Source organism: Epinephelus moara, chromosome 18, assembly GCF_006386435.1.
Source record: "Epinephelus moara isolate mb chromosome 18, YSFRI_EMoa_1.0, whole genome shotgun sequence".
Lineage (NCBI taxonomy): Eukaryota > Metazoa > Chordata > Actinopteri > Perciformes > Serranidae > Epinephelus > Epinephelus moara.
In genome coordinates, this window is record NC_065523.1 from 32677104 (window position 1) to 32704923 (window position 27820).

General features: G+C 40.1%; 2 protein-coding genes across 2 annotated transcripts in view; both read left to right on the top strand.

The window, feature by feature from the left end:
* The window catches only part of LOC126406170 (TRIO and F-actin-binding protein-like), a 31357-nt gene extending 7760 nt beyond the window's left edge, over positions 1-23597 (top strand). Inside the window, exons 6-20 of the mRNA XM_050070347.1 lie at positions 1534-1605; positions 2284-2487; positions 2801-2830; positions 10021-10077; positions 10477-10545; positions 10656-10745; positions 11016-11125; positions 12789-13230; positions 14728-14971; positions 15749-15860; positions 16911-17070; positions 17433-17519; positions 19705-19791; positions 22323-22527; positions 22619-23597. Of these exons, the coding sequence (XP_049926304.1) occupies positions 1534-1605; positions 2284-2487; positions 2801-2830; positions 10021-10077; positions 10477-10545; positions 10656-10745; positions 11016-11125; positions 12789-13230; positions 14728-14971; positions 15749-15860; positions 16911-17070; positions 17433-17519; positions 19705-19791; positions 22323-22484 (1926 nt within the window). The 3' untranslated portion in view covers positions 22485-22527; positions 22619-23597. The remainder of the gene's footprint in view (positions 1-1533; positions 1606-2283; positions 2488-2800; positions 2831-10020; positions 10078-10476; positions 10546-10655; positions 10746-11015; positions 11126-12788; positions 13231-14727; positions 14972-15748; positions 15861-16910; positions 17071-17432; positions 17520-19704; positions 19792-22322; positions 22528-22618) is intronic.
* A 1319-nt stretch (positions 23598-24916) lies between these two features.
* Positions 24917-27641, top strand: ndufa6 (NADH:ubiquinone oxidoreductase subunit A6). Its single transcript, XM_050070000.1, has 3 exons — positions 24917-25098; positions 27083-27198; positions 27417-27641. The coding sequence occupies exons 1-3, from the start codon at positions 24960-24962 to the stop codon at positions 27546-27548; spliced, it is 387 nt and encodes a 128-aa protein (XP_049925957.1). The 5' UTR covers positions 24917-24959; the 3' UTR covers positions 27549-27641.
* The last annotated feature ends 179 nt before the right edge of the window (positions 27642-27820 follow it).

Below are 27820 nucleotides of genomic sequence, written 5' to 3' on the forward strand. Positions count from 1 at the left end.
AAGTTTTCACCATGTTTTTAATCATAAAAACTAAGAACTATACAACATGTTTTATAAATCATGCTATGGATAATATATGAACAAACTCCTCTGTAAAAACCTTCCGAATATAGATAAGAATAAAACTAGAAAGTTTTGTGTATGTAATTTATACTGAGGTCGAGATTCCTGGCACAGGATATAGGAAAAAACTCAGTTGGAGAAAATGGCCTTTACATGTACAAGATATATATTGTAAAACTACATACATATGTAGACAAAAAATTTGTTTCACCACGAAACTTTCCTCGCTGTTAAGGTTCTGAAATGTTATGTTTAAAATATGCAAATGATATATTTTATCTAGTTATATATTCACTACTTTTAATAAATTTCCAGAACAGAAATTTTCCATATTGGATGAAACCAGCTTTTTGATTTTGTCAACATATTTTAGTCAAAGACAGAATTTTAGTTTGGGGCTATAAGGAATAACATGTTGTATAAATCAGTCTACGAATTACATATTCACATGGAAGCCACCTGATGGTCGGACCATCAGCCAAATAGACCACATTATCATTAATGCTAAGTGGCGTAGGTCACTACAAGATGTTAGAGCATACTGGGGTGCAGATGCCCACAGTGACCGCTACCTAATCGCTGCCACCATCAAGCTGAAGTTAAAGAAGTTGATCCCACAAGGCCAGAGACAGAAGAAGCTGGACATTGCTAAAGGAAAACAAGGAGTTTGTGTTGGAACTTTGAAACCGCTTTAGCACAACAGATGCTGCCTCTAAAGTGGAAGAAGAACCCACCATAAACAGTAAATCTAAAACAGCATTAAAAAAGGCTTCAAACAAAAAGGGGCCAAAGAATGGATAGCAGCTAACACACATGATATATGAACAAACCCCTCTGTGAAAACCTTCAGACTATAGATAGGAATAAAATGTGAACGTTTGGTGTATGTAAGTGCAACTGAATTGGCAGTTTCAGGCTCAGAGTATCAGAGTATAACTAATTTTGAGAAATGGCCTTTAAAGGATATGAACTGTAAAATTCCATATATTTATAGACCAAAAGTTTCATCATGAAACTTCCCTGTTTGATTACTTACATAAGTCTATGTTTGTCTTACAAGTTTTCTGAAATGTTATGTTTAAACATGCAAATGATGCATTATCAATTCAAATATGCACTTTTGCACACATTTCCAGAATAGGAATCTGACATAAAAAAGCACCTAAATGTGTATTTGGACATTTTCTTTCGACAAGTATAAAAGAAGACATGTTATGGAAGCAAAATAGACCAAAGTCTCAGCTGTAGTGTCTCCCTTTAAGCACCTTTTCTCCCTGACGCAGTATAATCCATTGCAGTTGAATAGCAGCCCTGTGGTTTCTACCTGCATAATATGTTAATGCGTAACCACATCTTCCACATACCATACACCAGATCTGAAATAGTCTGTGGATGTGAAACTCTGGAGGTTTCTATTTGTACTCAGCCGGACGTTGATTATCTCCATAACTGCAAACTGGTCCTTTCCAGAGGTCTGGCAGTCCCACCGCAGATGAGGGCAGTTCATGGAAAGGTAACCACCACAGATCAGAGCAAATGCAGGTATGTGATAAAGCGTGTTTACTGTAAATGTTCTCTTACTGTACGTATGTGGGAATGACCTCCTTTCCACTGTGGAGGGTGAAGGTACAGTTCATTTTCCCAACGCTAATATTTGCAGTGAGCACAGTAAACCTGTTGCACACATGTTTCAAAACAAGTTTACTGCCCTTCAGTCTATTTAAATATCTCTCTGTTACATATTTACTAGACATGCTGGAAGCTTGTCCAGCATTCACACAGATCCTGTCTATAATTGTAAAACTTTTACACACTTGGCACCCTAACCTGCCGGAGTATCTGCAGCATATCTGCAGTTAAACTGTTAAAGGCTGCTTGCTGTGTGTCTATACACTTCACCTACACCCTACAGGCATTTCATAAGACTGACTGAGCTTTGTCAATTGTGGTCTGCTGGGGCATGTGTTGAAATTCCTGAACTGAAACCAATAGCTACCAAGAGAGGATTTTGGAGGGGGGAGTGCCACTTTGTTTGCAAGCCCTAAAGATTTTCAGTCAGGGAAATATAGCAAGGGAATTTGTGTTGAGGAAGTTGGGGTGCACCAAAGTTTTCCAGGACCCACAAGATTTTAAAGAGGTTTGGTCTCTGAGAAAAGGGAGGGAGTGGGACCTCATCTAAAACAGCCACTTTTATATGTTTTCATGTGGTTGTGGGTGCAGTTATCTGGAGTTGCATTGTTCCTGGTGTTACCGGGGACCCCTCAGGATCCCCCTCAGCCCCTGGAGGTCCCCGGACACCGGTTTTTAGAGCCAAGCACCGTGTGGTTGTTTTCTCAAACGATCTTCGCGGATCCGCCCAGGAAGTGGCAGACAGAGCAGCAGAGAGAGCACCGAGCAGGCAAAGACACAACCCGAGGCAGAAGTGTAACGTCATCTTCTCACAACTTATCAGAAAAGTTGTGAAATTACAACTTTTAACCACCAAGAGTTTCTCCGTGTTTCATTTGAGTGAACGCACTTCCCCCTTAAGACTGGACAGACTATCTGCTGTGGACGTTGGCGGTTCGCTTGATTAAGTTAACATGGGGGATGAATGGCGGGGTTTTATCTAATTTCGTCAGTGTCCTGTGAGAAAGTTTGGATTTTCCCGAGAGTTTTAGCTAAACTGAGACGTTAACTTGAGCGGAAGGAGGGTTTTAGCTTCGTGAGCTAACGGTACTTTTCTTTTGTCTTTATTTTACCCTCTCTGGATCCGGTTATCATGACGGTAAGTTGAACGCTGTTTTGTTTTTCCTGTCACTCTTTCCTGACTGTATTATCATACAAATACATATTTATGTCAATTTTTATTAACTCTGGCTCAGAAGCTAGCCATTCACGCATTTCATTTTGGTTTAAATGTGTTTTAATAAAGGCTAATGCTAATAGCCTAGCTTGTTTTAACGGACTTTTCTGGTTAACGTTAGTTTGGCTCGAGGGGTGTGCACGTTCCAGCCAAGTGGGCAGACATGCCTCCAACTTCACCGCTAGCTTAAACCTGACATATTTGATCGTTTCTATGTGTTTCCAAACACCCAGTTAAGTTAATAATTGTATTTTTCTGTTCCTGCGACAAACATAATGCAGGTTTGCATGTGTGGTGCACTCTCATCTGTTTACCCTGTGTTGTTTACAGTAGCAGGAAGTGTCATTAGCCAGCAGCTTGTACCGTATGTGTCAGTTTTTACAGCCAGCTGTGACACACGTCCTCTATTTGCACAGCTAAGACAACCTTACACATGTTTTTGTAACACAGCCAGTGGTGGGTAGGGTATATAAAAAGTCTATACCTAAGTAAAGGTACAATTAGTCCAATAAAAATAACTCAAAGGTGAAAATTACTATTTGAAAAACCAACTCAAGTAACACTTAAAAAACCACCTGGTTACTAAAATTCTCATTTATCTTATGTATTATTTAATCACTCCTTTTCTAGAGTGTTCTGGCCAAGACAGGCAGCAACATAAAGTTACAGACAGACAACATAGGACAACCATACAAAAAGGAATATACCGCTCCAACACAAAGAATTTAAAACACCTAAAGAGATCACTACAATGAAAACCCCATTAGTACGATATTATATGCTACAAGTGAACCATAAAACCACATCAATACAAAGACCAGCTAAAATAATATGAAAGTTACCGTCCATTTTAATAGTTTTTTAAGGTGTGCAGGCCAGTGCGAAATGATGAAAACCAAAACTGCACTTGTTGATACACTTTTTAGGGGCTGTTCTTTATTTATCAGAGGAAGTGGTAGCTTGGGTGTGACTTCATTTTTTTACTATTTTGACCTTCCCTGAGGCTACAAATATTTTTCCTTGTGCCTCCCTGAGTGACTGGCGAAAAATGCATGAGCCTTCCTCCATCATACATGAGTCATTAGATTTTTAAAGGTTACCCTTTGGTGTTTGGAAGTTAAAAGTTGAAGACGGCATCTTTGAGATGTTAGTTTGTTTGTGCAAACAGTACATTTTTGGCCAAATTTGATATGAGACATGTAGAATAAAGTGATTTTGATGAACTGTCACTATTTTAAGGCTGAGATTTGGTTTGGCTTTTTCAGACTGAGGCATTCGTCGCACATGATGTGTCCAAAGACTTGCAGATATTTAAAAACCCAAATATAATTTTTGTTTCAGAAATCAGAATCAGAAATACTTTATTGATCCCCGAGGGGAAATTATTTATGTTTATGGTTTCTTGCTGTGATAAATGGTGTAATTTTGGGGATTTTTAAAGATTTTTTTATTTAATAATCTGCATCAAAATAACTATAAAATACAGCAATTTAAAGCTGTAGACCCCTCCTCTAAGCCGAACTAAGAAAACATAAGTCCCCTCCCAGTGCTTGAAAAAATATTTGACATGACTCCACCTTTTTTGCACCACCTCCTTATAATACAAATACAGTGACCAACAGGTCCCTTAATGAAGCAGAGCAGGTAGGCTAATCAAACAATTAAGGAAAGCCTATACAGCTGAGATAGAAACAATTTCCCATTCTCCTTCTCCATCTCACCATCTCTACCCCTCTCTTCCTTATTCTAACATCAAAAATGAATGTAACACATATACAAATTAACATAGCTAGCATGAGCTCATCAAATACATTTTCACCTTGAGTGCGTGCAAGTTATTTTGCTTTGTGCTTGTAGAGTAGGGATGCAATTGTCGACTAATCTGTTGATTATTTCTTTGATTAATCGACTAATCATTTTATCGAAAAATGTGTTAAATGTTGAAAAATGTCAGTCTGTCTCTCCCAAACCCAAAAACTATATCATCTAATGTCTTGTTTCGTACTCACGCCAAAGGGTTTTACTTCACCGTCATGGGAGAGTGTGTAAAGCTGCCAATATCTGATCGTAAGAAGCTGCAGTAAGAGTATTTTGGGGTACTTTTATAGTACTCTTCTATGAAAAAAGACTCAAACCAATTAGTCGACTACAAAAATAGTCACCGATTATTTTGATAGTCGATTAGTCATCGATTAGTCGACTAATCGTTGCAGCCCTATTGTAGAGGTTAAAGGGGAGTTTTTAAAAGCAAAGATCTCAGTATTTTTGGAAAGGACAGCAAACACTTCGTTATTTAACTGTTGTCTTTAGCCATATGTAATCAGCGAGTGTCGCTTGTGTTCTGGGTTTTGCCCCGTCATTGCATCATGGTCCGAAGACATGTGGTGCTTCTCTTTTTTTCAGGTAGCTGACAACTTGGCATCTGCAGTAGTGGTCAATCCCCACATTTAGAGCAGACTTGAAGTCACGAAGTTATAAATGGCAAATTTAGTGAAGTAAAAAGTAGATTACTGGCTCAAAATTATATTTTAGTGAAGGGTAAAAGTACAATTTAAAAAAAGGAACATGTACTTGTTCCTTTAAAAAACTACTTGTTTACTCATGTGTTACTTGTAATGTGTGACTGCCCACCCCTGAAAACAAATAGGAGATATTGATTCTTCAAACAATTGTCATGCAGGACCTGTCATCACAATGAGAGTACACAGGCATCATTAAGCACACTCCTCTCTTCACACTGTTCAGAGAGGTAATCTATTCAACTCAAGAGCAACAAGTAAAGAGAAGAGACATACATGCTGTAATAAGCCTAAAGGCTCACCAAACAATGCTCTTCTATAGTGGTGGGAGACAGGCGTCAGGAAGAATGGACGTTGTCTCAAACTGTCACCAGTGTTTGACCCTCTCTTGCTGACCTTTCAAGCAAGGTCGCTGATCTGAGAGCACATGACAAGGAGAAGCACTGTCGCATCACGGTTATTCGTAACAGATGATGCTCTTTTTACTGGGTTCTCCCGTGGCTGCTCCCTGACCTCATATACGGGCATGTATTGACTGGATAACCTGGAACTTTTGATGAAGTCTGACACATCATAGCTTGCTCACAGTAGTATGAGTGTAGATCCTAAAAGATGCAGTTGCACCCTTAAAAACAAGCTTCCTGTTGTATTTATAACCAGCACCTGATGATCCAGCCATTATTTGTAATCATGATGTGTGCATATATATTCTATTAAAATGTTTTGAGACATTGCCACATCATTTATCAATAATAAAAGGACATTTAAAGGGCCAGTTTGTAAGATTTAGTGGGAAATAGTTGTATTTAGTGGTGAGGATTGCCGACTGTAACCAGCTGAAACTTTTCCTGGTTATAATTCCTTCACTGTTCGGGAGGTTTTTACCGGGAGCTGAATTATCTGCAGAGGTCTCTTCCTCTCCAAAACAAATGGACCAGGTGATTAAACCGGTAAAAACGCTGAATGAAGCAGTTTCACGTCACAAATAAATATTTCTCTGACGCTGTTTGGCACGACTGCGAATGTGTGCTCATTTTTTTTTCTGACCTAGACATTCAGGAGACATTCACAGAGGTCTCCTCCTCTCCAAAGCATCATTGATCCCTTTATTTTGACACAGCTCAATGCAGAGGAGCTGCTAGTTACGGTGGCCGAAGCAAAAACGCGAATGGCCCTAGAGCCAGTATTTGGTTTGACTGTTTAAGCCACTGTAGAAACATGGTGGTGCAACATGGCAGACTCCATAGACAAGGACCTGCTCCCTATGTAGACATAAACTGCTCATTCTAAGGTAACGAAAACACAACGATTCTTATTTTCAGATGATAATACACTAAAGAAAACATACTTTTTATATTATGTTTTATGTGTGCCAGTATAGCCTCATCAATCCTATACACTGGACCTTTAAATAAAGCACAAGGCTTATCAAACACATCTTATTACATCTTAGCATGGTGCTGCTAACTTACACGGTCTATTGAAAGTTAATAGACCTTAAAATTTGTTAGATTAAAGAGATGAACTGGCTTTTACAGGGGAAAACTGGGCAGTACTGTGGCTTAAAGGCACAAAGCTAATGTCAGGAAGGGAGTATAAGTACAGAAAAAGGGGTGGTTAGAGATGACAGAACAAAGGAATTATATTAGAGTTCAAACAGAGAGGGAGCTGGACAAGATTATGTAGCAAGACAATAAAAATGAACAGTAAGTAACTGCAGTGGGGAAAAAATGATGGGAATGAGATGCCAGTGGGAGCTAAGATGACGGATGCAGAAAGAGATTTAAAGTGAGGCATGTACGTGGTAGTGAGACAGAGATAAGGAAAGTGAGGAATGTATGGTGGAAAAAAAGTTGCCTAATCTTAATCTGGGATCACCACATCTTGAGGTACATAGCGCGTGTTTTTCCTCTTCCTGTCATCGTGTCAAAAGCGAGAACAGGTCTGTTCTTGGAAATGTTTTAGAGTAGCTAAAGCACGTTTAAGGCATGTTCTGCTACCGCCCAGCTGCAGAAAGAAATGTGAAATATTTCAGAGTTTGCAGCAGGGTTGAGTTATGACCGGAAAAGTTACTGTAGACACTCGTGTTCCTACTGCAAATTACTTGAGTTTCCAGATCTTTCCTCCCATCAGTAATGATTTGCTGCTCCAGTTCCAAATCTTTCTGTCTGTCTGTTGTCTTCACATATTTGTGTCCTCATCTTTTGCACACATGCTTGTTATATTTCACTCTCCATACTGTATGTGTCTTTCTATGAAACCGTTGCCTATATGTATCCTATATGCTGCAGTGCTATAGAGCAGCATCCTGTCATGTAAACATCATGTTGATTACTATATTAACAATATACAGCTTTGTTGAATGATTGAAAAGCATACAATTTTGTCATCGTGTGAAATGTCAAGTGCTAAGGCAGTAGATAATTGAGTGATCTAAACTTAGTTATGTTTTTTTTTATCCCTCGTCAAGGGGTGACCAAGACAGAAAATGAAACCAGTCCCCATCTTCCCTAAGTCCCAAACAGCCACAAAGACAACTGAATGTACAAACAATCTAGAATATCTGCAAACCTGGATGAACATACTGGAATCCTGGTGTTCAGGATGAATTCAGGATGCACCAAGGCCAACAAAACAAAACACCTTTAAACTTTAGAAGCAAGAAACCAGTCTAACCTGAAGAAAGTTAAAGAAACCAAAACACAATCACTAACCTCCCTAATTTGAGTAGGAGGAGAAAACAAGGTTAACCAAATAGGCCGCCCACTCCTACTACCTTCAGCAGCACAAAACCATCAGTATGGCAAGTGCTACATAAGATCTGTGTGCATGTTATTGTGGCCAGCCCAAAAATACTTCTTCCCACAGACTTACATGTGAAAGAGACATCTGTAAATCTGTGGATACATCTTCTTGAGCATCACAACCCAGCAAAATTACTTGTTTCACTATCGGGAATTGATCCATTTGGCTTCAGCTGGGGGTGTCTCTGATGTGCGTGCTCTATGGGCCCATGGAGGCGGAAGATCTGTGTAATTTCATGCCTGCAAATCGCACTTTTGTTTGCTCCATGCATTCTCTTTATACATATACAGTTGGAAGATATGCCTTTCCACTGCTCCCAATCCGACGTCATCTTGGCTCTTTATGAAGGGTGCCATCATCGTCACGCGCCAATCCAGGGTTCCTGTGGATCCTTAAAGTCTAGGATAATTTCATTAATTCAAAGATAATGCCTTAATCTGGATTAAAATATCTTAAGTAAATCTTTCAAACATTTTCAAACTGCTGAGACATTGGGATAGGACTTTATGAATCAGAATCTTTCTGTAAAAGCTCAAAATTATTGGAAACATCTTTGTTTTTTGTTTTTTTATATCTATATCAGGATTGTGAACCATCGACACTCATTTACAGAGCAGAGGATCCACTGTTTGGTAGCTACTTGTCTTTGTACCCTTGACGACATGGGAAAGTGCAAATTCAAGTACATTTGCTATTTAACCAAGATTTTGTGGAATGATTGAAACTGGTTTGAGGCAGTGCATACAAGGCTTGGTATATTTTATGCAAAAAGCTTTTAAAACTTCGCATGGTGGGAATCAAGGCAGTGGAATCCCACATGCAGAGTGAGAAACACAGAAATTACCAAGTAAACTGCCCCTAGGTTTATTTCTACCCTCATTTCTGCAGCACCTTCACCCCTTATCTCCGACACCCGCACCAGAGTCAGTAGCAACAGATCTCAGAACAACATTTGGGTGTACGCCTACACAGAAAGCAGATGTATTGCAGTGTCTGAACACGGTGGCAAACAGCAGTTACACAAGTCAAATAAGGAATTAGGAAACCTGTGTGCAATGTTACTAGATTAAATGATGTTTTTGATGTCAGAAATGTTTTAAAACTGGTCTTAAATCTAACTCCGAGAGGCATTAAAACAGTCTTAAAGTCTTAAACCTAACTTGCCTGACTGTAGGAACCTTGCAATCACCTGCCAGAGCTGTCGACCAATGATATTCCCGTCTTGGCACACACCTGTTTGCATACATAGACACCTTGCACACATTCACAGAAGACACAAAAATACAAAATATGGTCCCAATTGTAGCAGTTTTTCAGAAATAGTTTTAATATTTCCTGGTACCAGTTCCAGTTTTAACATGCATTTTTAAGAAAAGCAAGTTTCTGCACAATAGAAACTGGTTTATGTTCTTTGTGGCAAAAAAGCCAGCAGCATTGTATCGGTTGCCTTCATGTGCGATGACAGAAAAACCCTGCGGTGGTGTGGTAGCTGCTAATTTCTTGTATAGAGATGTAATTATATTGCCCCACCCTTTGATATAACTGAATTCGTCCTTTGTCTTGCTTTCTTTTTACTTTTCTTTCTGTTCCTCTTCACTGTCTCTGGTTCTTTTTTCACTGTCACATCCTCGGAGACTTGCTTGTGATAAACGGATATACAAAAAAAAATGACCTTGACTGAGACGGACAGTAGAGTCTCTTTCTTCCTTTTTTTGTATTTGTGGCATTTCTGTCAGTCATTCAGATAAACATCAGTGAACCTGACACTGTGTACTCTTTGCCTCACAGCCTGACCTCCTGAACTTCAAGAAGGGATGGATGTCCAAACTGGACGACAGTGGAGAGGTAAGGCACATAAACTGCATGTCATTGTCAGATGTCATATCTTCCTCTCCCTCCGTCGTCACCACCCTCTTCCTTCCATCCCTCGATCCTAATTAGAAAGGTTGTGTGTAAGGTGATAGCGGCGGATTATCCACGTTATCACAGTAATATCTGGAGGCACAGCAGGTGTCTCCTGTCTGTGAATGATACGCTTGAATGAATGAGCTTCTCATTTCACACATCACATGCTGTATGTTTGCTGTTTAATATGGGGCCTTCTTGTTGTCATGGCTCTCTCAAGTGAAAATAATGCTTTATTTGGTGTTACCATGCCAGAAATTGTCATTGTATTGTTTTGATATTTGACATATTTGAACCTAAATGCCTTGGATTAATTTATATCTGCTTTGTTTGTTTTAGTGGAAGAAGCATTGGTTTGTCTTGACTGATGCTGGACTGAAGTACTACAGAGACTCGAGTGCAGAGGAGGTATATTTTTTCATTAAGAAGCTTGGTTAAGCTCCTTAAGCATGAGCAAACATATTGTGTTAATCATTGCAGTAAAGTATTAAAGAAATGTTCCTGTGTTGTCTGTTTAGAAAGACGACTTGGACGGGGAGATTGACCTTAAATCGTGCGTGAAGGTGTGTGAGTTTGATGTGGAGAAGAACTATGGGTTTCAGGTACAGGTGAGTATCTGTGTTACGGGTCGATAGACTGATTTTCTTCTTCCCTTCTTGTCCTCCTTATCAGCGTCCTTATCACCACACCCGCTCTCAATTTCTCCCTGCTGCCTTTTTCTTGTTATTTTGTTATCATAACTCACATCTCTGTCTGTATCTCCTCTACCTGTCTCTCCACATCTCCCTTTCTCTCCGTTTTCCTTTATCGTTTCCATCTCACCCCAGTTCTGTCACATCTTTGTGTCTCCTTGACCTGTTTTCTCTTTTGTCCTCCAGACGCGGGACGCCGCGTTCACACTGTCTGCCATGACAGCTGGGATCAGGCGGAATTGGATAGAGGTTTTAAAGAAGTGTATACGGCCCAGCAGCTCTCCAGACCTCACACAGTAAGAGCCAGTTCAATTTTAAAAAATGAAAGTTAAGATTTTGCTCAGGCTGAAATTAAATATAGTTTTTTAAACCTTGCACACTTGAGTTAGAAGGCAGTTTGTAGTGATCTCTCGTACTCCTGCAGTTATGTAAGCAAAAATGTTTGTTTATTGACAGTAAATGAACTAATTTAATTTTGTAACTGGTTAATTTATCATGTAAGAATTAACATTTCCTTATCACACCTTAATGAAGTCAGGGAGTTACTTGGTTTCTCTGCCTGTTTCATGTAACTGTTAATTTGATATTTTAGGTTTCTTAATGTGAGCAATGGTGGCAAAAAGTAACGCCTGAACACTTTATCCATACCACAAAAGCTTAATCGAGACAACGTTTCGATCTCACCTAGATCTTTGTCAGGTCAAAATGTTTGAAAAGTTGAAACCACACCTATATTTATAGAGAGCACACTAACAGGCCGACAAGATCTACGTTGGCAGGTGTGGTTAACCATCTAAACCACTCAGGGTGGCACACCAACTGACACTAAACAGTAACATAGGACAAAAACAGTGGTGCAAAGGCCATACCACAAATTAACAAACGTATATCATCATTTTTAAAGCCTTATATCAACTTCATCATCCCATATATCAGTGTATATCCCCTACGTGTAAAAATATATTCTATTAAGTTGAGACAAAACTGATGAAATCTAAATACGTGTACAGAAATTGCTTTGAAAACACCCCTCTAAAAATTAGGGCAAAGCTCAAAAAGATCCCAATAAGGGGAAAAAACACATCTGCTCTACTAATAAACAAATTTTTATTTTTACAAATATGTGTATCAGAGTTTAGAGAAATATCTATATACACACAGGGATTATCCTACTGCAATGTTTGTAATCCAAAGTAGGCAGAATTGGATGTTGCAAAGTTTAGGAGCTTTGCTTCACAGCTTAAGTGTGTTATTTTTATAGTGTAGCACAGTGTCTTGTGTAATCACAGAGAGGGGAGTTTCAGCAAGTGTGAAACTGTTGTGGACAGAAGGTTCTCACATCTGCAGCATGAACAAAACAGCCACGTTTAATGCAGCGATTTAGAGGTGGGTGCATCTGCAAAAAGATGTTTCATACCCAGAGTAGCTCCCCTCACAATACCCACAACATTTTAAAACATCTCTTTAGCTTAGGTGGCATGTGAGGGGCTTTGTCACTAAATTTAAGTAGCATCTAAGGAGGCTTCATTCTGCAAGTTTTGCTTTTACACTCCTGTTATTTTAAAATTGGTTGCCTCAGCATTCTTGGATTGCTCATGCAGGTCTCAGCCCTGGCTAAATACAGTCAGATAAGAGGCTCTGTTACTCACATGTACCAGTAACTCTGCCCTGGAAGAGTTTCAGTCACTGTATACTTTGGCTGTTGAAGATGAATCAAAGTTTCATTAGTTACATGGTATACCAACGCGTGTTGTGTTTTCTTAATGACTCACTGCCAGCTGAGCCTCGGGTGTTGATTTTGAGGCTTTGTATGAGGCTGGTTTTCTTATTCCATAAACCTTGATGAATTTGCGATCCATCAATTATCTATTTATTTTATTAAAGTACAATTTATGGAGATAGGAGAAGAAGAAAATGCCTTTATTTTTGATTTATTTATTTGTCTCTTCTCTCCTCTAGATTACCTGACAGCAGCAGCGACAAGGAAAACTCCCACTCTCGCTTTCAGCTGTCGTCCCGTCGCCCATCATCACGTCATGCCGACATTCAGTCAGATGCTCCAACCTCAGCTCCTCCCACTCATCGTAGATTTGACTATGTCGAACTGTCCCCTGTACCTGCCTCATCTGGCCCCCTTCCAGCCAGCCAGAGAGAAGCAGCAGAGGGACAAGGGAGAGAGCACAGCCAGTGGCAGGAGGAGAGGAACACAAGCAGCCAGTGGGAGGCTGTGCTGTCCAGGAAGGGCACAGGCGTGGGATCGAACCAAAGGCTACGCACGGAGGACGAAATAGAGAAAAAGTGGGCTGAGTTTGAGCGCATGCCATTAAAGGAGATGAGCTCCTTACCACCAATGGGATCACGGTCTTCCAGCCAGTCAGCCAATGAGGCGCTGCAGAGGGAGGTAGTGCGTGGAGATGATTTTCCAATTTGCAAATTAAATAAAATGCAAATTAACTCATCTGTACGGATGATGTTAACATTTCCTGTTTCTGCCTGTTAACACTTGACTCACTATTTTTCCTACCTGCTCTTCAGCAGTGTTTTCCATCTAAAATATGCAGTGGAAAAATTAAAAGTAGAAATTCATGATTGGACATTGATATGGGAAATACTGCTGACACTGCTGTCTGTTCTGTCTCTGCGTGTTGTGATGTGCAGTTTGGTTTGAACCTGTTTGCAGTGAGTCTCTACACATGATTCATACACAGCTGCACCACAAATGTTAGGTGAAGAGCTCTGCTAATTGCTGGTATTTCATCTTACTGGTCATTTCCAGTATAAACAAGAGCTGTCATTTTCATGCCACAGAGAAGCCTATGTGCATTTATTCTTTAAGGTTCTGTATACAACTTTCAGAGCATTAATATAGCAGCAAATCACTTTGCTATGAAAAGATATAGCGGAGTAATGATGTTCTGAGCAGAGACTAAAGTCACGCTCACTCTGTGTGTGTTGTAATACGGTAAGGTAAGGTAAACTTTAATGTCCCCAAAGGGCAATTTGAGATGCAGACAGTAGTCATGAGTACAACAAAACAGACATTACAGTACAAACACACAGAATCCAGTATCGCAACAGCCTAAAACCTAAAAACTCAAAGAAAGAAAAATGACAAAGAAAGCAACAAATTATTACATTTAAGTACCACTGTCGCCCACTGTCTGGTTCCCCTTCCCGATTAACACCTTAAACTCCTTCAGCTTTTGCCATTGTTAGCGCTGTTCATGCTGTTAGCACCGTTGGCTGCTAGCTACTGGCTCAGCCACCTCCATAGTGCAGACAACCTCTGAGTTAAAGATCTGCTTTGAATGTCGTGTACAGCTCCTTTAATCATGCTATGATTCGTATATAAATAAAGCTGAATGCTTCCTTTGTGTTAAAGCTTCTTCTGTAGCTTGAATCTAATCAGGCTTTGAAAGGTCAGCGGTGTTTGGGTTCAAAGTTGAAGTCATTTGAACTTTGAGCACCAACAACCATGAAATCCAAGTGGTGCAGAATGCCCAAGCTATAGCAGTGGAGCGAGCGTTGGCATCATTAGTCCTATTCATAGGAACACAACGAATCAATATGGTGCACAGTTGGGATCATGTGTAGATTGCGTGCTGGCAGTGGGACCCTGCAACAAAGTTATTGATTTGGTTAAAATTTTCATGAGGTTTATTCTGAAGTCAGTGAGAATGAATGAATGAATGAATCTGCTGTTGGTTGGGAACATTCAGACCCGACTTTTGGCAATCCAAAAGCATCCCGTTCATATCCTCATCCTTATTGCCGCTCAAGTATTTCACTGCCAGCACCAGTGTTTGTGCCATCTCATGTAAACATGCTACATTGATCAGCCTGTCTCCCTGTTTCCCATGACTCAGTGGGCTTTACCTCCGTTTCTGCCTTTTCTCAGGTGGCGTCACTGAGGCAGCAGCTGGAGCAACTTCAAGGAGGAGGAGGAGGAGGAGGAGGGAAATGGGGAGGTGTGAGGGGTGGCTGTGGCCCTGAGGCCCCCTGTGGCCGCAGCCTGGCAGCCATGGACCGTGCTCATCGACAGGCGCTGGAGGAGCTGCAGAGGCAGCATGACCGCCAAATCAAGGAGCTGGAGGCCGAGAAGGACAGGCTGCTGCTGGAGGAGACCCAGGACACCGCACGAGGTCAGCAGACTAGGCAGGGTGGAGAAGAATAGCATTATGTTATTGTCATAATAATAATTATGTTCACTAATTATTAATTTCACTTATAAACTATGAGAAAACGTTAAAGGAATAAGTGTTGTGTGATATAGTTATCAAGACAGTAACTTTTCTGCAAAAGAAAATTTTAATGGCTGCCTTCATCGTCGTTTCCATCATCGTTTCTTCAACCAATTTTTGTGCTTATTTAGTAGAAGACTAAAAATATGGGGGAGACAATAATAACAATATTATTAAATCAATATGTTAAGGGAAAATAATACAGTATTGGTAGCACTGGTTACTTTAAGTGTGGGCAGAGATGATGTTTGATAGTAGAACACTGTCTGACTTTCTGCATATGTGGACTGAAAGCCCACAGTGTGTAAATGCAGTTTTCCCAGGGCTGGCTTGACAGTGCCTAATATAATATACATTATATGTTATAAACATCTTACCATTTGTACTAAGGTGTTAAATATGGTCTGAAAAATCTACTGATAAGTATGGAAATTTGAAATGAAAAATGTGTAGGAACACTGTTAATTGATTGTCATATCTCAGTATTCTGTACAGATCCAGTCTTTGCTTGTGCGAGTTGAGACTGTTAACATTTTTTGGATTCACATTTTTTGTTGGTTTTTCTCATTTCTTTTACCTCTGAGCGTCCCCAGTCAGAAAAAGCCTTGATGTACAGTTACCAGCTACCAGGAGGAGATCATGTAGAAGCTGAGTCACGCTTGTGTGTTTGTGTTTCAGTAATGGAGGCTTTGAAGAAGAAACACAAAGAGGAGCTGGAGAGAGAGGTGGAGAGAGTCAAAAGGCTAAGCAGTGGGGTGCTCGATTCACAGACTCTGCGGGCCCAACAACAGTAAGTAACTTCAAATCCAGTTTTGCTAGCATGGTGTGGATGTACACTTTAACTGGCTAATAACACATTTAACTAGTCTTATTGAATGTTATGACACAGAAAAGAAAATATTTTTGATTTGTTCAGGTGACAATCTGAATATAAATTGTTTCCATGCATGCAGAAATACAGGAATATAAAATTGGTAAACTGCTTTGTTAAAGCACTCCTGTCTGTGTAAGCCTTCACTTCATATTGCCTTGAAAATAAACTCTGGGTTGCAGCTCAGCCTTCAGTCTCCGTCAGCGCAGGCCAGCATTGGTAATTTATGTGAATAGCTCTCTTGTGCTTTTAAGTGGGAGTTAGCCGGCCACAAAAGGGTTTTCTGTGAAATAAAAGGTAGAATTTGCAGACTCCACAACAATCCAGGGTTCCTTGTCTAAGCGAGGCCATTACCGCAGAGGCCACTGGGTCCTGTTAGGCACTTAAGGAATGCAGAAGAATTTGGTCATGGATTAGTTTGCCTTTGTAAGCCTCACAAGGCCTTTGACACAACGCTGTCTCCGTGGCTGCTACTGGAACCTGCATTTAGGGGCTTATCTGTGTTGCCTACGCTGCGTTTTTTCGCCTTTTGCATGCTCTTCCTTATTTTTGTGGTTATTGGTCATGAGCAGTGAAGATGTTTGAAAACCACAGTAGGAAATACTTGCCTCATGAAAATGGAACAGAAACACCCTCATAGTTTTTCGCAGCATGTTTCTGTTATTAAATAAAATCAATGCTATAAAATAATGTTGTGCAGAGCAGAAGAAATGAGCAACCACTTTATAGGAAGATTTCTCGCAAGATTAAATTTGGTTGTCTGTGCATGACGTGTAAGAATAGGTCATCCCACTGGAGCAGTGCTGTGTTCTTTGTGTGTTAATTATTGATTTCTGTAATTATTTCTTTGTAATTTTTGCTGCTTTTACAGTAAAAAGAAAGCATGTAGTGCAGCATGGTTGTTATTACTTATTCCTGCAGTTTGGTTCACTAAGGACGCAACATGAACACATCTGTCCATTTCTGCAGGGCAGAGACTCAGGCTTTGCAGAGAGAGCTGGCTGGACTGTCTGAGCGCTACTCTCAGAAGTGTCTGGAGCTAAACCGAGCCGAGCAGAACAACGCTGGGAGGGAGCGGGAGATCAGCCGCAAGGAGAGAGACATGGAGCAGCTGAGGAAAGACAACCAGGTGAGTTATCAAGAGATTACACATCAGAACAGGACAAGAGATGGAGAATTCTTTTCATATTTAAGCCAAAACTATCTCAAAATGAAAGAAGGTTTTCCCTCCTTTATGCTGCACTGGCAGATGTAATTCTGAAATATAGCATGTCATTTTTATGGACTGTGTAAGCATACTGTATTTGTTATCGTGCAACATTATCCAAGCTCCAGCAAAAGTTTCTGACATGCTGCATTTCTTTTGTTGGTACAATAAAAAATAGTGTGCAATCTGTTAATCTGGCCATAAAAAACTACTGATCCATTGCCTGCAAATGTATGCCAACCAACACGCGTCATTTAGAAAGACAAAATATTTTCCCTCTGCAGGACTTAAAGGCCCGTTTGACGGAGGAGATCAGTCACGCACGATCTGCCATCACAGATGACAACAAAGGCTCGCCCTGTGAACTAGAGGTAACTGCTCTCATACTGTGTACTTGAAACTGAAAGTAGGTGACGGGTCTGTCAGCCTGTATTTTTTGTAACTTCCTGAACTGACTGCAACTCCCAGCAGATGTGCACAAGTGTGAAACGATCACCCACTGCATTACAAGTCTTACAGATATATATATATTTTTTTAAGCAAGTCAGCAATAACTAACCGTGATACCGGGAGAGTTGCCTTAAAGACGTAGCCACCTCTCTGACTGCCTCTAATTAATCTAAGAGCAGCTAATAATTTTAGTTCAACTAAGTTAAATCATAAAATAAAATGTGTTGTTAATGGATTAGATTACTCAGTGATTGTAGAGAGGTACCTGTGTGTAGCTGTGCACATTTAGGCCCTAGTCAACAGGTACACGGTGTTTTTGAAAACAGGGTTTTTCCTTCCTTCGTCATCAACAAAGTCCCGCCCAAACTCTGGCCAAATGAAAACCAAAAACACAACAAGTGTCTTGGTTTCTTGGAAGAAGAAGATGTTGGCCAATTAGACGTGTGGGTGAAAAGCTATTAGCAGAAGGCCACTTCCAGCAGACAAATTAAAATGATAAGACAGCAAATAGCCACTGAAACCACACATACACACACTTAACAACCAGTACAGTCACTTACCCTCAGGCTGCAGATAAAGGTCACTCCCACTTAGGAACATGCGGGCCATGTCAAGCTCTGTGCCTACTTCTATCACGCTCGTTAATGCTTGAGCTGTCTTGGGTGCTTGACCCATATTTATTTATGGACAGTTTTAACCATTTTTATGTTGGATATATTGGTTATGTGCTGCACGTGCACTGACATTTTTGCACAAATTAGGTTTTGAATGGATAAATAGTACTTTGAAATAGTTATTTTGATTAACTGGAGTAGTGACCTTAGTGCACTGTGACGCCTCGTTTCCTCAGTAGAGTGGAAGAGTAACTGTAAATTTACAGACAATGAAATGTTACCTCATTTGTAATGTCTAGGGGTGGGCGCATTGACACCAAAATACCCTGAGCTCAGTTTTAAAGCGGTGTGAGAGAGCTTTTGATAAGTTGTTGGCACCCTCCCTGAACTACCTTCCAAATAGCACAGCAGACTTAGTACCCAAGGGGGGATATGGCACTATAGATTGGCGCCCTTCGAGTGCCCCTGTGAATGTCTAAAGCTTTCCTGTGTATGTTGGTTCTCTGATTTAGTTGTGTTTCCCCTGAACTGTGATTCTATCGAGGCTCTGATATTTATACAATGATTTTCCATGTAATGTGTCTTTATACGATGTTAAATGAATCTGTGTAAATTGTAAATAGCAGCTACTGTGGATTATCCAGCGCAACAGAGACGTCTTTTGTGGAAAAGCACGTTGCTCTTGAGTTTTTCAAATGTAATTGTTTAGTGCTCTCTTAACTAAAACAAAAATTTACCTTTTGCCTTCACTGTGTTGGTGTGTGGGGAAAGTTCCCGCAGGAAATACTGCAAAACCTGGACAAAATTACCCAGGAGAGAAGAGAAGTGACCTTTAAGTCTTTGGATGAGAGCAAATTAAGAAACTCACTCACAGCCACTCAGTTTCAATAAGCTTCAAGTCATAGATTAGGTAATATTTCAGGTTGTATCATGTAGACGTGCAAAACGTGAGTCACAGTGTTGGTGTTACAGTGGAGTGTTTGCAGAAATGTTCAGGAATACTTTCAAAAGGACTGCACTAATTAAGTCAAGTTACACTTTTTTCTCGACAGCATTTAATCAGAGAGACACTAGTGACTCTGAGAGGAGCATCAGTCTCAGAAATAAGCCTCCCTGCTGTCCAAACAAACGATACCGACGTGTCACCCAGCCTCTGAGAGTCGTTACAAAGCAAAACCTAAAGTAGCAACAATACAGCAGTTTATTTTTACACTTTGTGCTTACCAAACTAGTGTTGCAGTTTTCCGAATACAAACAGACTGTTATGATAAACAGTAATTGGCCAAAAGCCCTAAGTTATGTACGCTGTAAATTACAGAGGACGCCCACTGTGTTTGTCGTAAATCAGCCAGAACACAATTGCTTTTTTGGCGAGCTCAAGTGATAATTAGAAGGATTTAGGGTAATAAAAAGACGTTCTGTGTGTGTTTTTCTTTCTTTCTTTTTGGCAGCAAATAACAACCGCACTGTTGTTTTGTTGTTTTTCTGCCAGGTTCTTCTCAGGGTGAAAGAGAACGAGATAGAGTACTTACACAAGGAGATCAGCTGTCTAAGGAACGAGCTGCAGTTTCTTAACACGGTACTTTGTTTCTCTCTCTGTGTGTTTCTGTTTGTGCAAGTATTTGTATTTTCTTTCTGTAACCCCGACACTATTAGATGAATAACGTGGAATGTTAATCCTCACATCCATGGACAAAGTAGTTAAGTGTCTTACAGCCCTGAAGCTCTCAGGAAATGTAGTGCAACAAATTTCCAGGATTTTCTGGCTCATGTTGAGAACAGTAAAACAATGAGCACAAAGTTTGTTAAAAAAACAGTGGGATAAATCTATATAATTGGCCTAGGTGGTCTAAAAAACACAGAGGTGGCCATGCTGAGATGTGGATAGGCTGGGAACACCCTGCACCACAGAGGTTATAATAACTTATAACATTATTGTAACCTCTTTGCTCTGGGCATCCTCACCAGTGATTTCCATACTGTAAACAAATTTAACAAAGTCCAGCACTGTAAGGACGCTCCTGTTGGTCTCGTTGGTATATTTTACCTTCCCTGCCTCTGTTATTGCTGCTCCTGGGGTGGTTTTACAATACAAATAGTGTAATTTTAAAAACATAAATATAGCATGTTTATACAGAAAGTACAAGTGTATGTGATGTCACACGAAAATGGTCCCAGAGCTGGTTGGTGTACAGCCTCAATGCCCAAAAATTGTGTGTAAATTGTGTGTAAAACGTAAATAAACACAGAAATGCAAATCCTTATCGAGATATATTTAATACAGCAAACGACAAGAAGTTTAATGTTCAAACTGATAGACTTGATTGTTTTTTTGTAATATACACTCATTCTGAAGTTGATATCTGCAACATGTTCTGAAAAAGTTGGAACAGGGGTGTGTTTACTACTGTGTTATCACGTCTTTTTTTTAAACAGCATTCACTAAGGCCACGTGTCCACCACAGCGTTTTATCTCCCATTGTGACCCGCAGGTCAGTGTGGGTTTATGAGAGGTAACATAACATATATATACAGTATATAAAAAGATTTCTCCTCCATCGTTGTCAGCGCTTGTACAAGTGCTGGTGTCTCTGCGGTATTTGTCCCTCCTACACTGTGATTGAAGGGCCAAAGGGGCAGAAATGAGCGTGGTGTTTTTATCCAAAAGTTGAAAATTGTTCAACTTCGCGCTCAGAGAAAAAAAAAGCCCAACCAGCAGCGCTCAGCGCAGAATTCATTCGCAGCACTCTCATTGTGAAGAATTTAAAAAATACGCTGACCTCGTAGGAAAAAAACCCACTTTGGATACGTTCCCCAAAGCGTTCGGGAACTGAGGACATTAAGTATTGAGGTTCTAAAGTGAAATTCTTTCCCATTCTTGGTTGATATACGACTTCATCTGCTCAACAGTCCACGGCCTCCATTATTGTATTTTGTGCTTGATAATGCACCACACATTTTCAGTGGAAGACAACTCTAGAGTCTGGACTGCAGATAGGCACCTCTAGTGCCCGCACTCTTAATGACAAAGCCACACTGTTGTAACACATGTAGAGTGTGTCTTGGCATTGTCTTGCTGGAATAAGCAGGGATGTCCCTGAAAAGACGTCTTCTGGATGGCAGCATATGTCGCTCCAAAACCTGTATGTACCTGTCAGCATTCATGGGTAACTTTCACAGATGTGCAGGTTACCCACTAACACACCTCCATACCATCACAGATCCTGGCTTTTGAACTTTTAGCTGGAAACAATCTGGATGGTCCTTTTCCAATGTGAAATATGGAGTTGTCAGACCACAGCACACTTTTCCACTTTGTGTCAGTCCATCTCAGACGAACTCTTTCTGGATGTTGTTGATATCTGGCTTTCACTTTGCATTGTAGAGGCTTAACTTGCATTTGTAGATTCAAGGATGAACTGTGTTTACTGACATTGGTTTTTCAAGGTATTCCTGAGTCCATGTATTAATATTCTTTATAGAATCATGTTGGGTTTTAATACAGTGCCGCCTGAGAGATCAAAGGCCAGGGGCATTCAGTGTTGGTTTTCAGCCTCGCCTCTTTTCTTGGAGAGATTTCTCCAGATTCTCTGAGTCTTTTGATGACATCATGGACTGTAGATGTTGAAATCTCTGAATCTGTTGCAACTGTGCATTTAGAAAAGTTGTTCCTAGACTGTTGGACTATTTGGCCATGCAGTTTTTCACAAAGTGGTGAACCTTGTGCTGTCCTTGGTTGTGAATAGCTGACCCTTTTAAGGATGCCCCTACACAGTAAAATAATCTGTTACCCTGTGAGGTGTTTTTTGAGCATCCAGCAACTTCCCCAGTCTTCTGTTGCCCCTGTCCGAACTGTTTTGGAAGATGTTGCAGGCATCAAATTCAGAATGAGTGTATATTTACAAAAAAAAACAAAAAAAAACCGTTTATCAGTTTGAACACTTAACACCTTTTCTGTGTACTGTATTTAATTTAATATAGGTTGAACAGGATTATCAAATCATTTCATTCTGCTTTTATCACAGTGCACAAAATTTTGAAATCATGATTGTAATAGTAGATGAGGCAGACTTTGGAACTGAAGCTTGTCTACTCCTCATCACCCCGCAGGAGAAACGGCTGGCCTGTGAACGATACACGGAGGTGCACGAGGAGCTAAGTGGGATGAAGGGCCGGAGCGAGCGAGAGATCCAGAGTCTAAAGGAGCACTTGAGACTGGCCATGGCTGCTCTGCAGGAAGGGCAGAAGCTGGGAAACAGCCTGGACCACTGAGAGTCTGCTGCTGGTACTAACGCTCAGGCAGACACAGTGACAGGTACGGACTGATGTAGAACAGGCAGGGAAATGCTCTGCAGATTTTAAGAGTATAAATGTGTGTGGTTACAGTTTATTTCATTGTGTTGCAGGTGTGTCTGCTCCACCGTGACTGAATCAAAGAGGATTACAGGAGAGCAGAGGAGATGACTGTTGGACTTGTACAGTTCCGGCTGTGTGGGGACCATGATAGTGCCTTAGTTTTCAATCACTCTGCCAATGAGCAGCATAGAGTAGCTATTAGCCGGGGTTTATTACACTGGGCCACACGTTATATAAAACTGCACTTTTTATTTTTTATTTTGGCTTTGCTTTGAGTGCAAGCATGTATGAGTGCGCATTTGGTCTGAAAACTGGAATATTTGTCGAGTAGCATGTTTTCTTTTTTTTATCAGGTTTGTAGATACAGACTGTATCAGCTTTTTTTTTTTTTTTTTTTTAATATTCTAGTCATTGACTCCGTTTCCTCTGCCTGAGACAGCAGGGGTCAACACAGTTACATAAGAGCTACTGTCATCTCGGTTTTGTACAGCTTTTGAGTCATGTTTACTCTGTGAAAATGGCGCGCGTTTCTTTAGAAATGGGAGCTCATCATTTGCTGTAATTATTTTTTTTACCTGTGGTATTGTTTGTGAATATAACATTCTGAAAAACATATTGGGATTAATACAGGACAAGACAGCAAACGTTCATAATTCCTGGCAGGCTGAATTGGAAGTTGATCTGTGATTTTACAGAAGCAAATTCAGGCTCAGCTTTCTTTGGGGATGCTTGTAGAAGCTGTTGAATGAATGTTGTCCCACATCACAGATGTCTTTTATTTTGAAACCACGGCTGAGAAGCTGGAACTCTCCCCTTATCATTGCTGGCATTCACACGCCACATGACAAATGACAGTTGTTGCATCGATGAGCCAATTTCTTTTTTTTTTATTGACAGTATGAATTGTGATAAAGTGACTTATCTACCTGCCTTTTGAAAATATTTTCATATTTAAAGTACTGTAGAGCCCGTATCGTCTTTGTAAATTATACACAATTTTTGCAATCAATAAAATAAGTTCAACAGAAACACTCCTGTGCTGTGCGTTTCATTTCAGTGATGCTGTACGCCTGCTTCTCCAGACTAGATGCACACTAGGGATGTACAGGTTTCAAAGTATACCGTGATATGTAAGTTAATGGTTACCATACTGTGTGTATGTGCATATATATATATATATATATTTCCTTATCTATGACACTGGAAATGGACAGTGACTTCCAACTTCCATTGACAAAATGGTTTCAAGTTTCAATTATAGAAATAAAATGTTTGTTTAACCAACAATAACCCTTCTGTTTTCATTCCTTTAAGGATTGTTCTGACTGATAATAAGATCAATTCTTTAATACTGGGAAATATTTTCTGAGACGTTTATTGTACAGTGAAAATCTCACTGTTGCACCACTTATCCACACTCATGCTTTCTCATACCAGCAGACTATTGCCACACGCATTGCAGCTCCAGTGTTTCAACAGAAACACTCCTGTGCTGTACATTTGATTTCAATGATATTGTACACCTTATGCAAACTAGGTGCTCACTAGGGTTACAGTGATATACAGGGTTCAAGGTATACCCTGATATATAAGTTGACAGTTATCGTACTGTGTGCATTTGCTTATCTACGATATTGAAAAGTAAATGTAACTGGACGGATAATGACCCCTTTATTTTATTTTCTGTGGGGAGAATTAAACATACCTCCAGATTTACAGAATGGTTTCAAGTTGTAGTTTTAGTAATAAAACATTTGTTTAACCAACAATAACCCTTCTATTTTAATTTCTTTAAGGGTCATTCTGACTGGTAACAATTTTTTTAATACTGTAATGCCAGGAAACTGTAATATTTCCTGAGACAGTTATCGTACCGTGAAAATCTCACACTGCTGCCAGCTTTTAAGAGTCTGACTGAGACAAGAAGCATCAAGTGACAAATGGCAGTTAGAGATGTGCCTCTTGAAGTTAAGATCAGCGTCTGAAATCACACCCACATTTTTTACATGCTCACATGGTTTAACAGACAGGGGAGTAAAAAAATAAGGTTGAATTTTATTCCTCAAAGCCTTTGGTCCTACTAACAAAATCTCTGTTTTGTCATGATTAATCTGAATCACCATCCAAAGTCTGATATCTGCGATGCACTTGATGAGGTCATTTACAAAGACAAAGCAAAAATATTAGAACCACCTCAAAGTATAATATAGTTCATTATAACAGCTTTAATTAATTTAGAGCAGAATCTATCACCATCAATGAAACATGATTCTTATATGTGACTGTCAGGCTCCTGTCTTGAACCAGTCGTCCCACTAGGTGGCGCCCCCGTGTTTGTCAATAGGACACCACCGAAGAAGAAAACCCGGAAGCGTCAGAACGACAGCAGTGATGGCGTCCACAGCGGCGACCCGAGCGGCAGCTGGTGCTGCTAAAGTTGTCAAACCAATTCTTAGCCGGGACCTGGATGAAGCAAAGCGCAGAGTCCGGGAGCTGTACCGAGCCTGGTACCGTGAGGTCCCTAACACAGGTGGGTCGGTCCGCTGGGGACGTTAGAAAGGTATTTAGAGAGCAGCGCGAGCGTCAAGGTCGTGTCAAAATAACGTTAGCCGCTAGCTAACAGCAAGTAAACCATAACAGAAGACCGATTTTTACTGAAGACGTTTTCAGTTGTCACAGTGGGAAAAAGCACAGGTGTAAATAATGAAAGTAATTATGGCTGGGTTCCATTTAGCTGCATCAGGTTCCTCGTATTGTGCACATACTCTGTAGCACACTGACACTGGAGCACCTGGATACAACTTGGACTTATTTAGTGTCAACACCTGAGCTTTTTCTGCAAATGGCTAATATTGTTTTTAACATTTGTATATTTGTATGTATCATTATTGAAGGCCTAAATAAATTATTACCAATTGCGAAACATCACAAAAAAAATGTTGTAACCTTTCATCAGCTGAAATAAGCGTCATTCCTGTAGCTACAGCCTGGCACCTTCTCCTTTACATTTTGCTGACCCTCAGTAGTGTTGGTAGTCTTTAGTCTCCCAGCTAGGCTACCTATAAATTCTAAATCCCCAAAAAGTCTATGAGGGAATTAGAGAATGTCCTAGTGTCAGGACAGATTCGTTTACTTTAACCAACAAGGCTGCTTTGTTTAAGTACCAAAAATCATAAATTTCCCTCTGCAAAGTCACCACCTTGTAGTAAAACATCTTGATGAATGCTCAGACTTATTAGTAATAATAAGGCTCAAATACAAAAACTATAGAAACCTTGCAAAATGCATGTGCTTAACTTTGCATTATTTTTCAGATAGATAGAAAGATAGATACAGTGGTGTAATGTAATGAAGTAATAATATTTTGTCTTGAGTACTTTTGTGAGTATCTGTCAGGGTTGGAAATTAACACCAGCCACCAGCCAAAATATGCAAGTGGTTGCTATATTTTCTTAACTCACCAGCCACAGTGTCAGGTGGACGAAACATTAATATCCAACCCTGGTATCTGCACTCAACTCGAGTATTTACATTTCTGTTAACTTACACTTTTATCCCACTATATTTCCTGAATAAAATGTATGCATTTACACCAATACACTTCCCCTCAGCATCAGAGTTACTTAATACAAAATAAGGAAGGAAGGGAGGAAAGAAGGAGGGAGGAAGGGACAGATGGACGAATGAAGGAATGGGTCTGGATTTTGTTTTTAGATCCTTAAAGTTTAAGAGAATTGTTATGAAATGTGCCTTTTTCTCGTCGTTCATGGCTCTGATCATCTTATGTAGAATGTTTATATACATTTAGCTCCAGTTAGTAGGCTGTATGAGAGGCCCACAGGGGCTGCATTGTGCTGACTAGGGCTACAAAAAACAATTGTTTTTATTGTCAGTTAGGCTGTCGAATAATAGAGTCGTTCTTTGGTCTATAACATGTCGTAAAATGGTGAAAAATGTCCATGATGACATCCTCAAATGTCTTGTTTTGTCCACAACCAAAAGATGTTCAGTTAACTGTCATGGAGGAGGAAAGAAACCTGAAAATATTCGTGTTTGAGAAGCTCGAATCAAATAATTTAGACTTACTCAAACAGATTGGCGATTAATTTAATAGTTGACAAGTAACAAATTAATCATGAGAAGCTGTCCACCTTTTCCGTCCATAATAACTCAGGACAAGGTTGGAGATATTCTGTATTTCTTTATTCTCAGTAAATCCAAGTACCAAAACCAATGTTTAAATTATCCCTATGTTGAACATTGCATGTGTTGTCAAAGCCTCTCGCATTGCTCTCGTTGCTAAAGACTGACATTGTTATCCAAAAATATTAGAAACATGTAAAAGAGCAAATGCCCTGTTGGGTTTTGTGGACAGGAGATAACCAGAATAACACCAGCCCCGTCCTTAAAAATAAAAGGGAATTCAATTTCAAGTATTAGAAATGAGTCCCTCCCTGTTCAAGTTGATGTGGTGGCCACAGATTGACTTTTTGTTTGTATCTCTTTCTCCACAGTGGCGATGTTTCAGCTCGACATCACAGTGCGTCAGGGACGAGACAAAGTGAGGGAGATGTTCGACAAAAACAAGCACATCAACGACCCTCGTGTGATTGACATGTTGGTCATTAAGGTAAAACAGCCTTACACTGGACCACAGCTACTAGTTACTGGTCCTTGGATTCTGCTTTTTTAGGCTGATTCATAGCCTGCTCTGAACCTCATCTCAGTGTTGGTAGATCCAAAACCCCATCACAGTTGGGTGACCAGATGTAGGCTGTTACTTAGCGCATCACTATACTGTGTCTTCAAGGGTGTTGTGACATTTTCTGTATGTTATTTAATCTCCAGGGGAAAATGGAGCTCCAGGAGACAATCCACATCTGGAAGCAGAAGACCCACGTAATGCGCTATTTTCAAGAGACTCAGGAACCTCGTCCTACTGACTTCCTGTCTAAATTCTACGGGGGTCATGACCCCTGAACTGTGTTGCTGTCTGCTGACCTCTGACCCCTCTTTGCTTGTGTCCAGTGTGACAGATGTTCCCCTTGACTGTAAATACACACTTAACACTTACATACCCACGCTCCTGTCTTTTCTTCACATCAGAGTTTTATCGGGGTGATCGTAAAGGGACAGTTTGCGCAAAAATAACTAAAACTTAACTCGCAGACAGTGTTGTGAACAGAACTTCATATTCTGCCAGGAGATAGAACAGTTTGTGGACATACTTAAATAGCTCATATTAAAGCAAC